General features: G+C 51.7%; 2 protein-coding genes across 2 annotated transcripts; both read right to left on the reverse strand.

Moving 5' to 3' along the window:
* Positions 1-172: 172 nt before the first annotated feature.
* On the reverse strand, positions 173-5,467 carry PRSS53 (serine protease 53). Its single transcript, XM_039247823.1, has 11 exons — positions 5,091-5,467; positions 4,149-4,169; positions 3,881-4,043; positions 3,285-3,550; positions 2,999-3,153; positions 2,620-2,839; positions 1,706-1,856; positions 1,375-1,619; positions 1,147-1,292; positions 698-914; positions 173-407 (listed from the first exon to the last, which is right to left on the reverse strand). The coding sequence occupies exons 1-11, from the start codon at positions 5,146-5,148 to the stop codon at positions 388-390; spliced, it is 1,662 nt and encodes a 553-aa protein (XP_039103754.1). The 5' UTR covers positions 5,149-5,467; the 3' UTR covers positions 173-387.
* A 1,749-nt stretch (positions 5,468-7,216) lies between these two features.
* On the reverse strand, positions 7,217-9,352 carry VKORC1 (vitamin K epoxide reductase complex subunit 1). The gene is made up of 3 exons (XM_039247897.1): positions 9,016-9,352; positions 8,177-8,286; positions 7,217-7,691 (listed from the first exon to the last, which is right to left on the reverse strand). Exons 1-3 carry the CDS (start codon positions 9,186-9,188, stop codon positions 7,483-7,485), a joined length of 492 nt encoding a protein of 163 aa, XP_039103828.1. The 5' UTR covers positions 9,189-9,352; the 3' UTR covers positions 7,217-7,482.
* Between the last annotated feature and the right edge of the window lie 5,676 nt (positions 9,353-15,028).

The following is a 15,028-nucleotide window of genomic DNA, read 5'->3' on the forward strand; positions in this document are numbered from 1 at the left end:
CTTATTTTCTAAAGTCTATTTTGTAACAATTTATTTAAGTTTAAAAAAAAAAAAGGAAAACTGCTCCCCCCCCCAAAAAAAAAAAAATTTTCAAAGTAAGTGGCTGGTGTGATCATATCTGGGGACGAAGACTAGGGAAGGCTGGGGACGCCTGCGTCGGACTGCAGAGCTGGGCGTAGGGAAGCAGCTACAGGCGACATCTCCCTGGCCTGCAGGGTGGGGAGTAAGGGCAACTGCTGGTCCCGGCGCGCTCCTTCCCAGAGCCCACTGGGCTGGTGGGCCTGCCCCGGTGCCTGGAATCACGCGTGGGTGGGGGGAATGGGACAGGGACAGGGGCAGTGATGCAGGAATTGTCTCACTGCACCTGCAGCATCCCAGAGCCACCTGTCAACAGCCAGCTGGTTTGCCTGTCAGGGAAAGGAAGGAGGGTGGGGTTGGCCTCATCTCCAAACCTTCCTCCTTCCCTGGAAGGAAAAGGAAGAAGGTGCTACTTAACCCCCATGACAGATGAGAAAACTGAGGTTTGAAGACGTTGAGAGGCCTGCTCCAAGTCACAATGATTAGGAACCAGAGTTTTGTCCACCCCTCCCCGCCACCCAGGGCAGCTAGAGGGGGATCAGAACAGATCTTTCCCTGGACTGAGAGAGAATGGGTCTGGAGAGGGAACAGTTGGCAGGGAGGCCCCAGGGCCACGTACTCATGTTGGCCAAGCAGCTTCCAGTCTCTGGCTCAGGCTCCGGCTCCTCAGCAAAATAGACCTGCCAGTCCAAACTGCTGACCCAGTTCTCATAGGCGGGAAGTGCCGTGAAGACTGCAGGCCTTGCAGGCCCTTGGCAGGCATCTCCAAAGCTGTGTAGCCCAGCCAGGAACCATGTGCCTCTCACCTCGTGCACCAGAGGTGCCCCAGACAGGCCCTGTCAGGAGTCAGGTGACACTGGGTGACTTCCTCTCTTCCGTAGGCAGCTGTGGGGGCAGAAGGGGCTAGGGGCTGGGATGAGGCTCTGGCTCTTTGGGAGCCAGTTGGCAGAAAGGCCCAATTTCAAGTGAGAGGCAAGTCTAGAGGCCATGCCTGGCAGAGGTCTGTGTGTGAGTTACAGGATAAAGACGCCAGGGGTCTGTGGAGTAAGGTTTGGGGGACAGGCTCACCTCACAGTGGGGCGGCTCACCCACAACACTGGTACACACCATCCCTGGCAGAATGGGGATACTGTCGCTTCCAAGAGCTGAATGCAGCCGGCTGCAGGCCCTGGGTCCCAAGAGGGTCACAGGCACTGTCTGAGGGGAGCTGGCACCTATAGGGCAAGGGAGAAGATCCAGCCGTCCCAACAGCCTCTAGGATGGACACACAGCTGCTGGTGGGCCTGTCCTACCTACCTGCTCCTTGGCGGGGCAGCCCCAGGACCCAGCCACGTTCCCCATCTGGCAGGTGGTGGTCGGCATATGGCAGGCAGAGGGGCCGAAGGCTGGGGCCCAGTGTCACAGGTCGGGCCAGCAGCAGGAGTGCCACATCGTAGCCCCCCTCTGGATGGGTATAAGCCCCATGCAGGATGATCTGCTTCAGGGCCCGTTCCTCTGGTCCGGCTCCCAGCCCTATGCTCCACTCCTCTGGGGTCTGGCGCCTGTGCAGAGAGGCATCATTGACGGCATCGCGTGGCAGGGCTGCCAGCGAGGGCAGGGGCATGAAGGCAAGAGAGACATGGCTCACCCAATGAAGCAGTGGGCAGCAGTCAGCACTACCTCCTCCGACACCAGGGCTCCACCACAGGCCAGCTTCCCCTGGTGCTTCAGCCTCGCATCCCAGGGCCAGGGGGAGGGAGCTCCTGCCTGGGGACCTCTTCTCCTCAAGGATCCACAGGCTGGAACAGACGGATTACATCATCTGCCTTCTTGCTAAGTGCTCACTGCATGCCTGGCCCTGTGCTAAGCCCTTCCCACGTACCATCAAATCCTCATGATCTCCTCTTAAGTTGGATTTTGTTACCCTCATTACCGAAGTAACCAAAGTTCCAGAGAGGTTAAGTGATTTTCTAGCTCAGTAACCAACCACAGGCAGGTAGCCGACTTGAGACTCAAAAGCCAGGGAGGGCCTAAGCTTTTAAACCCTGATGGTCTAGCCTCATGGGAGTGGCCCCGCTCATCATTCTCCCACCCCAACTGTCTGTGCCCCTCGGGGCTTGGACTGGCCCCAGAATTCCTGGCTCACTAGTACTTCTCTTAACCATCAAGGTAAAGCTTCCGTCCCAGAAATAATTTTGCATGCAATTTGCATGTTAGTCACTTAATGCCAGAATCCGGAGTGGGAGCCCTGCCCTGTCCAGTCTCACTGGGCCCCTGCTTGGAAACTTGCAGTTTGCCCCCACAACCTTCAATCAGATTTCAGAGATCCCTCTTCATACCGAAACTCTAAATGCACAAAGTTCTGAAGTATCTGTGCCTCTCAGCCCTTAAATGGGATGGTTCCCATCTTAGAGGCTGAAAGGGGCCTTAAGGGCCCCTACTTAGCCCCTGGCAATGTGTGATTGGCTCCTACCAATTCTCTGTTCTGAGCTGAAACTTGCTTCACTGTGTTTCTGTCTGCTGCCCAGAACATGTCCCACTCCAAACACCCCCCGCTCATACCTACACAGCTGTCCTCATCACTGATCTCCGGGATCTCTGGGTTCTGGGACAGGAAGGCTGCTCCTTCGGCTCGAGCCTGCAGCCAGGAGCTATGAGCAGCCATACTGGTCAGAAGCACAGGAGTGTCTTCTTGGGCACAGCTTGATGCAAAGCTGATGATCCCAGCCTGAACCCAATGTCCATCAGGCTCACGGCACAGCACAGGGCCCCCAGAATCTCCCTGGAGCCAGAAAAAGGAGTCAAGTATAGACACTTCAGCCCCAAGCCAGGGACAGACACCCTTTAACAGTGGCATGTCCACCCATCCCTATAGCTCATGCACCTAGCCCAGGGCTAGGCCCCCTCCCTTTCTGCTCCCTTCTCATCTTTCCCATCAGACCTGACAGGGCCCCTGCACCCCAGGCTGGGCGCCCCCACACAGCATCCCAGGCCGAGCTGGGCTAGCCAGCAGCCGCTGGTGCAGCCGGTTGTAGAGACAATTACACATGGGGCGGCTGATTAGGCGCAGGCGGAGATTCCGTAGTGTCCTGGGAGCTGGCAAAAGAAAGGGAATGGGGGGGGGGGAGGGTACAAGGGAGACTGAGCACGGACAGTTGGCAGCTGAGGCTGTGTGTCCTTGGGCAAGCATAGTGTCTCTGTGGGCTTTCGTCTGGGACAGCACTTACCATCATTGGTGTCCTGATCCCAGCCAGTAGCCCAGCAGGAGGTCCCAAAAGGAAAGCGATGAGTCGATTGGGGCAAGCAGAGGGGTGTATGGGCCGTGGGGTGGGCGAGTCGGAGCAGGGCCAGGTCTGAGCCCTGGCTGTAGTGGTTATAGGCCCTTGGCAGCTGCAGAGCAGTCACCCCCACCTCCTCGGCCCCTGGGCTCAGCCCCTCACATTGCAGAGAACCCAGGACAACTGACCAGGAGTTCAGGTCTGTCACTGCTGCCCTGGAAGGGGAGGGATAAGGCTGAGGCACTGAATGCAAAGGGGGACAGTGACACCATAGGGGACACCACCAGGTAGGTGAAAGATGGACGAAAATCACCCCAGAGCTTTAAGCAAGGCCCTTCTCTCTCCCAACCTCAGTTTTTTCATTTGTAAGGCTTCTACCATGAAAAGTTAAGATTAACTTGATAATGTGTACCTGGCACATGGTGTACTTTCAGTAAATGGTTCTTTGTGATTCTAGGGGCAGGGGTCAGTTTTACAGAGTTTGGGAATATAATCACTCACCCCACCCCTGAAAGTCAGAAACTCTGATCCCAGCCGTGACTCACTTTTCAAAGCAGTGGGCAGCAGTGAGGACCCAGGTGTCCGCCACCAGGGATCCGCTGCAGATGTGGATGCCCTGCCTCCTTACACTGGCTTGCCACGGCCACTCACCACGTACTGTGTTGCCCTCCTGAGGCTCGGGGGGGCCAGGGCCGCGCTGCCCACATACTGCGGAGAGGGGTGGATCAGACTGACAGAAGGTCCCTGTCCTGTCCTCACCACAGGCCCATGCCAGACCCAAGGAAGGCCTGGCCCCATGTCCCCAAAGCTTACCGTGCTGAGCTGCTTGAAGACCTGGGAAGAGAGAGACACAAGTGAGACTTGGGGGAGCCTTATCTGCCTGGCCCAGCCTTGGTGAAAAGGATAGGTTTTGGGGGATGGACCCTGGGTCCTTGCCTATGACTGTGTAGGCTACCTTACCAGCCCCTCCCAGAATGAAAATATATGAGGTCAAGAAACAGCTTTTATTGGAACTTATTCAGAGCGTACACTCAGTAATTAATTCTCCTCCTTCAGCTGTGCTCAGCAGTCCTGGGCCCGAGAAGCAGGGCCAGGGTTCAGCTTGGGACTAATCCAACCTTCCTCCAGGCTTCAGATCCCCTAACTCCAGCCCCCGCCACTGAGTCAGGGAGGCGGCCTGTATATGTGGAGAGCATTAGCTTAATTGTGCCCTCAGCTGTGAATGCCTAAGAGGAAGGATTAGAGGCCGACGTCATGTCTGAGTGGGGGAGGGCTCCAAGAGATTGAGACTCACCCCACCCTTGTTCTGACGACTCAGATTCCCCCCCTTTCCACAGACCACCAGACACTTTACCAAAAGATCCCCGGCCCTGCCTCTTCTCCATCACGGGCACAGAAACATTTGGACCAGGAGAGATGGGGCATAGGTAGGGATGGGGAGACTGAGGCCAAAGGGCCCCCAGAACTTGCCTAAGGTCATTCTGGAAGTAGAGAGGCAGACAGACACAGGGTACACACACAGGCATAAAGACTACAGACATAGATTGTAATCTAGAAATCACACCCATTTTGACATAGGTGGCCACATACACCTCCTCTGATACACAGCCGGACACGGTGACATCGCCACAGGCAGACGGTCACTCCCATAGGCATGCCCCCTCACACACACACCAGGCTGCAAGGCTGCTGGGGCAGAGGGTGGCCCCTGAACACCTACCGTACCACTCCCCTACCCAAACATGGGTGGCTCACCCTCTGTGAGGACCACTGCTCCCAGGATGAGCAGCTCTGGTCCCCAGCTCTGCTTCATGCTGCTCCAAGCCACTCTGCCGCCTGTACTCTGGTTTTCAGAGAGGCCACCTGGGTCTCCCTAGCTCCACCTTTGCTCCACCCCCAGTTGCCTAGGAGTCAGGTGCCAGAAGGGAGCCAGCAGCTCAGCTCTGGGGTTGTGACTGTGTTACCCTGGGCCTTCTCTGGGCCTCAGCCACGGCCAGACTGCCTTGGTTCAACTCCCAGTTCCCCTACTTACTACATGAGTGACCTTGACCTTGGACAGTCAACCCCTATATGCCTTGTATGAAAAACTCAGAATTGTTGAATGTAAAAATACTTAGATGGGGGTACCTGGGTGGCTCAGCTGGTTAAACATCTGACTTCAGCTCAGGTCATGATCTCACAGTTTGAGGGTCTGAGCCCCACATCAGGCTCCATGCTGACAGCTCAGAGCCTGAGCTCTGTCGGATCCTGTCTTTGGATTCTGTGTCTCCCTCTCTCTCTGACCCTCCCCTGCTCACACACTCTCTCTCAGAAGTAAATAAAACATAATTTAAAAAAATACTTAGAGTCCAGTATAGAGCAAACTTGTGCCCAGAATGGAAGCTGTCCTCCAGGAACTGAGAAGGGCACTGCAGGCATACCCTCCCATGTCTCCCTCTGTTTCAGCTCCACACACACACCCCCACCTCTCTCCCAGGCCCACATGCAGGTGGGTTTCACATACCTTCTCCCATCTTGCTTCAGTGGCAGTGTGTGCAGGGCTGAGTATTGACGGCTGGGGCTCTCTGCTACTTCCTGGCAATGAGACTAGCAAATCTCAGCACATCTCTGCTGCCTTCCCAGGAAACAGTGTTACAATGGTGTCCACATTTCTTGCAGGTGGTGGAAGACTCAATCCGGAGGGAAGAACACTCAGGCTGCATCCTTTTTCTCCTTCTGATTTCTAACTTAGGCAGCCCAAACTGTTCAGGAACCCTGACCCCACCACAGAGGTAGCTGTGTTAAGAGCATAGACACTGGTGGGGCGCCTGAGTGGCTCAGTCGGTTAGGCATCCGACTTTGGCTCAGGTCATGATGTCACCATTCATGGGTTCAAGCCCTGTGCTGGGCTCAGTGCTGACAGCTCAGAGCCTGGAGCCTGCTTCCGATTCTGTGTCTCCCTCTCTCTCTCTGCCCACCCACGCCCCTACTCTCTCTCTCTCAAAAATAGATAAAACATTAAAAAACATTAAAAAAAAAAAAAAGAGCATTAAACACTGGAGCCAGATGGCCCCGGTGAGGTCAAATCCTGAGGGCTCCCTAACCCTTTCCCCGGCACTAGCTGTGTGACAAACTACTTAGACAAACTACTTACCCTCTCTACCTCAGTTTCCTCATCAAGATAGAGATAATAAAAGTACCTACCTCATACAGCTGGATATATAAAGATTACATGAGTTAACACATGTCACATTTTTTAATTTTTTTAATGTTCATTTATTTTTGAGAGAGAGAGAGAGAGAGAACGTGAGTGGAGGAGGGGCAGAGAGAGAGAGAGAGGGAGACACAGAATAGAATGCAGGCTCCAGGCTTTAAGCTATCAGCACAGAGCCCCATGTAGGGCTCGAACTCATGAATCATGAGATCATGGCCTAAGCCGAAGTCGGACACTTAACCAACTGAGCCACCCAGGCACCCCTAACACATGTCATATTCTTAAGCAGTGCTTGGCATGTAAATGCTTAGTATATATCAGAAAAAATAAAACAAAAATATTCAAAACCTGTTCCTGGTCCTCCAGGGCTGCCAGAACTGGCTTTGGGTGGTAGATAAGGCAGCTGGAGAGGTTAAGGTTAGACCATAGGAAGAACTTCCCAGCAAGTATGCACAGAACGTTGCCCTTGTAAGTGTGTGCTTGGCTTTCCCAGGAAAGAACTGCCAGCCTGCTTCCTGGGGGTGGGAGCTGATGGCACCCGACGTCTTGCTGACTCCACACGCTGGAGAAGGGACTAACCACCCTTCCAAGGCAGGCCTTCCGCTCTCCCTCTGACTCATATCCTTCTAGTCCAGAGGAGGCAAGATTGGGGGAGGCTCAACACTAGGGCTCCTCACAGATGGATGGCTCAGACTTAGCTAATTTATTTAAGAAATTTTATTGCTCAGAACCTTCCCTCCTTGGGCAATGGCAGGAGCTGTGGAAACCAGTCCTTGGGGACAGAGACAAAGGCACTAGGGTTGAGGAAAGAGTGTGGCACATTTGGTCCATTGTCTTGTGTGGGAGTATGGTGGGGTCAGGTTGCAGACTCTTAAAAGGACCCAGACATGGCCCCCTTGGGCAAGGCTCACATGCCAAAGCAGAGCATGAGGTCAGCCTCGCTTGGGTGAGGGCTCAGTGCCCCTTGACCTTGCCCTGGGGTTCCTGGACCGCCCAGAAGCTGAGCACCGTCAGGCCCACATTGATGGCATAGGTGGTGATGCAAACGATGCAGAAATCATAGAGTACGAAGAATAGGATCCAGGCCAGGTAGACAGAACCAGCGAGAGACACCAGGGAACTCAGCACCAGCAGGATAGAAGCCCAGCGGGCCCGGAGGCAACCTGCAAGGCAGACAAGACTCAAGTATGGGCTTCAGGGACTGGCCACCTCTAGAATACTGCCTTGACCTCATGGTACCACCCAGACATCAGGGGCGGCTGGGGAAGGGTCTCCAAAATGAGAGGCTCTGATGAGCCTCATCAAGGCCTTGGGCCTATCTGTTCAATGGTCCCTGGAACCCAAATAGTGAATTTTCCTGCTGAACTCTGCATGAGATGAAAGAGAAGCAGCCCTTGGATTCCTCCCAGAGAGTAACTTCTGAGTCTTTTCATAAAATTGGAGTCCTAGGAAGTCTTTAAGGGGCCTTTTGCCTGATAGTAAGTAAACCAAGTGACTTTTTAGTTCCTACCCCAGGGTGTTCAGTGATGAGCAGCTTGCTGTCCCGTGTCTGGGTCACCAGATTATAAGGGATGGGGCTGGACTGGCCAAAGGGGAAGGGGCTTGTTAGAAGAGGCGGGGCCTGCAGGTAATGGGCGGGGCCACTCACCCAACAACAGCTGTAATGTGTAGAAGATGCAACCGAATACGCTATTGGATTGATTGAGGATGCTGTCCTGGCCAAGCACTTGTTCCACCAGTCCGAACCCCCGGCCCCACCTGGTGGAGGGGAGGGCTCAGGTTAGGAGTGCCAGCCCAGTGCTTTGGCCCTGTCCTGGAGGGGTGATTTCCAAGAAGCCACACAGGCTGTACTTTCCCTCTCCCCCACCCCCATGCCCCTGCGAGTCCAAGGGTCGATGACCTCCTGGCTAGCTCAGGATTCCACGTCACTGTCCCTATCCTCCCCGATCCCCATGCTAGGCATGCGTGACTCCACCATACACCCCTCTTTTCATCCTAGACCTTCAATAATTCTTAAGATGGCAAGGTAGGTAGAACGGTTTGACCTGGCTTTATAGAGCTACCACAGACTGGGAATCCACTGCAGAATCTCACTGCCCTGGACCTCTAGATCTCCAGCTCCCTGGCCATCCACTCCCCTCCTTTGTATTCGGTCAACCCCAGGCCCTCAAGCATAGCCAGACCTGACCACCTTATCCCGTTACGGCCATCCCCAAGACCAAGACCATCATCAGCCCCTATACACTATCCCATTCCCCCTTCTGCCCGGTTACCGTTATTCCCCAGCATCAGGCTCTATGTGCTACTCCCTATAATATCCCCAGCGCCCAGCACTATCTGCCCCAGGCCCCACACCCCTATCTCAGACACAGTTTCGCCAGGCAACGCCCCCTCGAGCAGCCCCGCCCCGTGCGTCCGCTCCCAGGGATCCCGCTCCCAGACTCCAGAATCATCTGGCAACCTGGCCACCACCACTCCCGCTCGCACCTGGAGGAGAAGACGCGCGAACAGCTGATGGCGGTGCCCACGTCGCAGAGCGCGCGGTAATCCTGGTCCCGGGCGCGCGCCGCCTTCACGTGCAGGGCGTAGAGCGAGAGCACTAAACCCGCGAGGCAGAGCGCGAGCCGCACCCGTCCGGGGTTCCCCCAGGTAGCGCCCATGATTTACCGTATCTCCCGAAGCGCCAGCAGTAGGGAACCCGCCACGGAGCAGGGGCGGAGCAGGATGTGGCCACGCCCTCTCCCGCCCCTCTGACTGGGCGATTGGCCTGCCTGGTTTCGCGCGTCCCTGATCCACTGGTTGTTTCTAGTACTTGATGGTCGTGCTGGCAAAGTAGGAAAACAGGGAGGAATGCTGGGACTGAGAAAACAGATTAGGGATTAGGGGTAATTACAGAGCACAAGGCCTGTCAGGCATGATGGGAGTTGTAGTCCGAGCGGCCTCAGCGCCTCAAGGGAAATGGAGTCTCCGAGTTAAAAAAAAAATTATATCAATGTGGCTAACAGTATAGCGCTTAGGCCATGCCAAACTGTGTTCAAAGCATTGGAACATCCAGGACCTAGAGATCAGGGAATCCAGAGAATACTGCGGTCCGATCAAGAACCAGCATTTCCCCTAAAATTATTATTTCAGATGCTATTAGCACTATAATTCCAATCCTCAATGCTTGTTCAGTCATTCTCTCCCGCCTCATCAGCACCTCCTGCCGACCAGTCTTTCTCTCCCTCAAATTCCCAGCTCCATCACCACTGCCACACCACTGACATTATTAACCTCTGTTATATTGTGGCACCAGCCTGGCAAAACCTGAGTCTGGATCAACCCAACAGTCCCACTTTTCCAAGCTTTCATTCGGTAGGCATTGAAACTCGCTTCTCTTTCCCCATTTTAGAAACAGTGACAAATCTCCCTTCACAATCAAGTTTTTGGGAAGATTTTACAGTTCCAGTCTGTACTTCCTCACTTCTTCCTTGCTGCCCAGCACATCATAAACTAGCTCCCGCCCCCAAACACTCCCCTGACAACTAATGGCTGATGTCATCAGGATGCTAAATCCAATGCATGTATCTGTATATATCTATACATAGAAATACTTTTTAGTAATCTCTGTACCCAAAGTGCAAGGCTGGAACTCCCCACCGGGAGATCAGAGTCACGTGCTCTTCAGACTGAGCCAGCCAGGTGCCCCTCCAATGGATATTTTTGAGTTCTTATCATTCTTTTTTTTTTTTAATATTTTTATTTATTTCTAGGAGAGAGAGAGAGACAGCGTGAGCAGGGGAGGGTCAGAGAGAGGGAGTCACAGACTCTGAAACAGGCTCCAGGCTCCGAGCTGGCAGTCAGCACAGAGCTGACTCGCGGGGCTCGAACCCATGAACCGCGAGATCATGACCTAAGTGAAAGTCGGACGCTTAACCGACTAAACCACCAAGGCGCCCCGAGTTCTTATCATTCTTGACCTCGCAACAGTATTAGTCGCTGTTGAGCACTCCTTCCCAGGAACTTTCTTTCTCTGAATTCTGTGATATTTCACTCTCCTGATGGCTCTCCTCTCTCTCTAGCTGCCCCTTCTCAGAGGCACGCCTCTTCTAGGCAGCATGGAAGTAGAATAACAGCTCCCAAAGATGCCCATGTTCTAATCCCTGGGACCTGTGATATGTCAGTTTCCATGGCAAACAGGAATTAAGGTTGCAGATGGAATTAAGGTTATTAATCTGCTGGTTTTAATAAACCTTTTTTAAAGTTTATTTATTTTGAGAGAGAAAGTGGGGCAAAGAGAAGGAGATAGAGAACCCCAAAGAGGCTCCATGCTTTCAGCGCAGAGCCCAGTTTGGGGCTTGATCTCACAAACTGTGAGATCATGACCTGAACTGAAATCAAGAGTCAGACGTTTAAGTGACTGAGCCATCCAGGCGCCCTTAATTCTTGTGGTTTTAAAAGATTATCTTAGGGGCACCTGGGTGGCTCAGTCGGTTAAGCGTCCGACTTTGGCTCAGGTCATGATCCTCCAGTTCATGCGTTCAAGCCCCGCATCGGGCTCTGTGCTGACAGCTAACAGCCTGGGGCCAGTTTCGGATTCTGTGTCTCCCTCTCTCTCTACCCCTCCCCCACTCATGCTCTGTTTCTGTCTCAATAATAAATTTAAAAACATAAAAAAAAAAAAGATCATCCTATGGGTCCAGTATAATTACAGAGGTCCCTAAAAGTGAAAAAGGGCTGGGGGGGGGGCACCTGGCTGGCTCAGTCAGAAGAGCACGAGAGTCTTGATCTCAGGGTTGTGAGTTTGAGCCCCACCTTGGGTGTAGAGATTACAAAAAAGTAAACAGTTTTTAAACGTGAAAAAGGGCAGGGGCCCCTGGATGGCTCAGTCAGTTAAGCTTCCGACTTTGGCTCAGGTCATGGTCTCACAGTTCATGGGTTTGAGCCCCATGTAGGGCTCTGTGCTGACAGTGCAGAGCCTGGAGCCTGCTTCGAATTCAGTGTCCCCCACACTACCCCCCCTCTCAAAAATAAACATTTAACATAAAAAAGTGACAAAGGGCAGCAGAAGAAGGATGTCAGGGAAGTGTACTATGGAAGAAAGGCACAGAGAGATGCAATGTTGCTGGCTTTGAAGATGGAGAAAGGAGGTCATGAAGTAAGGAGTATGAGAGGCCTCTAGAAGCAGGAAAAGGCAAAGAAATGGGTTCTGCCCTAGAGTGTCCTGAAAGGAGCTGCTGACATCTTAATTTTTGCCCAATGAGACCCATGTCAGACTTCTGAACATCAGAACTATAAGATAATACATATTGTTTTAAGCCACTAAGGTTGTGGTAATTTGTTACAGCAGTAATAGGAAAGCAATACAGAGGGCTAGGACTTAGGCCTGTTTCTCATCTCTTTCCATTATCCTGTGGGGTCAGGGCTGTATCCTGTGGGGTCAGGTCAGCCCTGTTCAGTGTGGGAAGAGACTGGTGAATGGTATGAATACCAGAAGATGGGGATCATTGAGGACATAGGTTAGGAATTTGGAAAGAGAATTTTGGCTGAGACGTCTGGCTCCCATAGTTGCAGCCAGATGATGGTTAAGGCTGGAACAATGAGAGATTGAAGTACCTGAGGGATTGCCTCACAGTTCTTTCTCTCTTTTTAAAAAATTTTTTGATGTTTTATTTTTGAGAAAGAGGAAGAAAGACAGAATGGGAGTGGGGGAGGACACAGAGAGGGGGAGGTACAAAATCCAAAGTAGGCTCCAGGCTCTGAGCTGTCCCCAGTGCGGGGCTCAAACACACAAACCATGAGATCACCACCTGAGCTGAAGTCAGATGCTTAACTGATTGAGCCACCCAGGCGGCCTTTTTCTCTTTTTTTTCATAGTCTCAAGATCCATGTGGTCTCTCTCTAGGGGCTAGTTTGGGCTTTCTCCCAGCATAGCAGCCCCCAGGCTACAATAGTCAGCTTTCAAAATTGCTCTGAATGGTTTCCATTTTCTAGTATTCACACCATGGTATAGTCTCTTCCCATGCTAGGCAGGGTTGACCTGAGCCCGTAGAATAAGACAGAAATTATAGTGTGTCACTTTCATAGCTAAGTCAAGATATAACAGCTTCCATCTTGCTCCCTCTTAGATTACTGGCTCCAGGTGAAGCCAGTTGCCATGCTGTGAGGACACTTAAGCAGCCCTAGGGAACAGTCCACCTAGTAAGGAACCGAAACCTTTTACCAATGATCAGCATTAACTTGCCAAGCATGTGAGACAGGTACCCTGGAAATGGGTTCTCCGGCCAACATCTTGACTGCAACTTCATGAAAGACCATGAGCCAGAACCATCTAGCTTAGCTGCTTTCAGATTCCTGCCCCAAAGAAACTGTGTGAGATAATAAATGTTTATTATTTTGAGCTGCTATGGTTGTGGTGATAGTTTGTTACACAGTGATACAGGATTAATACAGGGCAGTCAGACTGCTTTACACGGCAGCTCAAGATTCTAGTACAGGTAACTCCGGGGAGCCAGGTGGAAACTGAATCATTTTTTACGATTTAGCTTTTATTTAAAAAAATTTTTTAAAGGTTTATTCATTTTTTAGAGACAGACAGGGCATGAGTAGGGGAGGGGCAAAAAGAGAGGGAGACACAGGATGTGAAGCAGGCTCCAGGCTCTGAGCTGTCATCACAGAGCCTGACGCGGAGCTCAAACTCACGGACCACAAGATCATGACCTGAGCTGAAGTCGGAAGCTTAACCGACTGAGCCACCCAGGCATATTTAAAGTCACATAGTATCCCTTTTACTGTGCACAAGCCTCCTCAGTTCCAAGGGGAAGAACATGGAACTCCATCTTTCTGTCTGTCTGTCTCTCTCTCTCTCTCTTTTTTTTTTTGAGAGAGAGAGCACAAGCAGGGGAGAGGGAGAGAGACAGAGAGAGAGAGAGAGAGAGAGAGAGAGAGAGAATCCCAAGCAGGCTCCACACTCAGTGCAGAGTCCAACACAGAGCTTGATCCCATGACCCTGGAATCACTACCTGAACCAAAATCAAGAGTCTTGATGCTCAACTGACTGATTCACTCAGGTGCCCCAGAACTCCATCTCTCTTTTTTTTTTTTTTTTTTAGTTGAGAGAGAGAGAGCATGAGCAGGGGAGGGTCAGAGAGAGAGGGAATCACAAACTGAAACAGGCTCCAGGCTCTGAGCTGGCAGTCAGCACAGAGCCCGACGCGGGGCTCGAACCCATGAACCGCGAGATCATGACCTAAGCGAAAGTTGGACGCTTAACCGACTAAGCCACCCAGGCGGCCCAGAACTCCATCTCTTGATCTGAGAAATGTCGAAGTCATATTCTAAGAAGTTCATGTGAGGTGGGCCATTTTTGGAAATACAAACTTCCACCTCGAACAACATCATTTTCTCCCCTGTCTCTTCTCTTACTCCCTATAGGTCACCACTTCCAACCTCTGACCTGAGCTTAGATCTCTCTCCTAGGCTCCAAACCCCATAGAAGCACCTCTTGGATGTCACCATCTGGATGCCTCATAGGCCAATCAGATGCAATGCAATGCACCCAAAAGCAAACCCCTTACATTTCCCCGCACCTGTTCCTTTTCTGGGATTTCCCATTTTAAATATGGCCCCTCCATCCGCCTAAGCTGCTCCTTTTGGGCTACTTTCTCACTCCCTGTAATCTAGATAAATACAGCTGTCTCCTCGATGGTCTCCCAGGTATACTTGTCCCTCATCCACAGATTGATTCTCCACACTGCAATCAAAGTGATCCATTCAAAAAAGAATGATGTAGGGGCGCCTGGCTGGCTCAGTTGGTAGAGCCTGTGACTCTTGATCTAGGTTGTGAGTTCAAGCCCAGCGTTTGAAAAAAAAAAAAAAAAAAAGATGTAGTTCTGTCACTTTCTGCCTTTCAATAGTGTCCCATTTCAATAGCTCAGAAAATAAAGCCCCAAATTTCCTTCATTTATTTAACAAATGTTTACTGAGGGGCACCTGGGTGGCTCAGTTGATTAAGCCACTGACTACGGCTCAGGTCATGATCTCACAGTTTGTGGATTCGACCCCTGTGTCTGGCTCTGTGCTGACAGCTCAGAACCTGGAGCCTGCTTTGGATTCTGTCTCTTTCTCTCTGCCCCTCCTCAGCTTGTGCTCACTCGCTCTCTCGCTCTCTCTCAAAAATAAATAAATGTTAGAAAAAAACAAGTGTTTACTGAGCACATGTTATGTGCCAGGGGATTGTGTTAGGAGTTTGGGATAAATTAGGAAACCAGACAAATATTCATGCTCTGGTCTTACATATTAGAAGAGGAGAAAAAAGTGAGCAGTTAATATAATAAATACATAAAATATATAGTATGTTATTAGTGATAAGTGCTACAAATAAAAGGTAGAGCAGAGCAAGGGGAATGGAGGTGACTGCAGTTTTAAAGAGGATGGTCAGTGCAGGCTTCATTCAATTGACATTTTGGCAGAAGCTTGAAGAAGGTGAGGTGGTAAGCTATATGGCTATCTAGAGGAAGGG

This window comes from Hyaena hyaena, unplaced genomic scaffold (genome assembly GCF_003009895.1).
Source record: "Hyaena hyaena isolate Hyena2069 unplaced genomic scaffold, ASM300989v1 scaffold_306, whole genome shotgun sequence".
Lineage (NCBI taxonomy): Eukaryota > Metazoa > Chordata > Mammalia > Carnivora > Hyaenidae > Hyaena > Hyaena hyaena.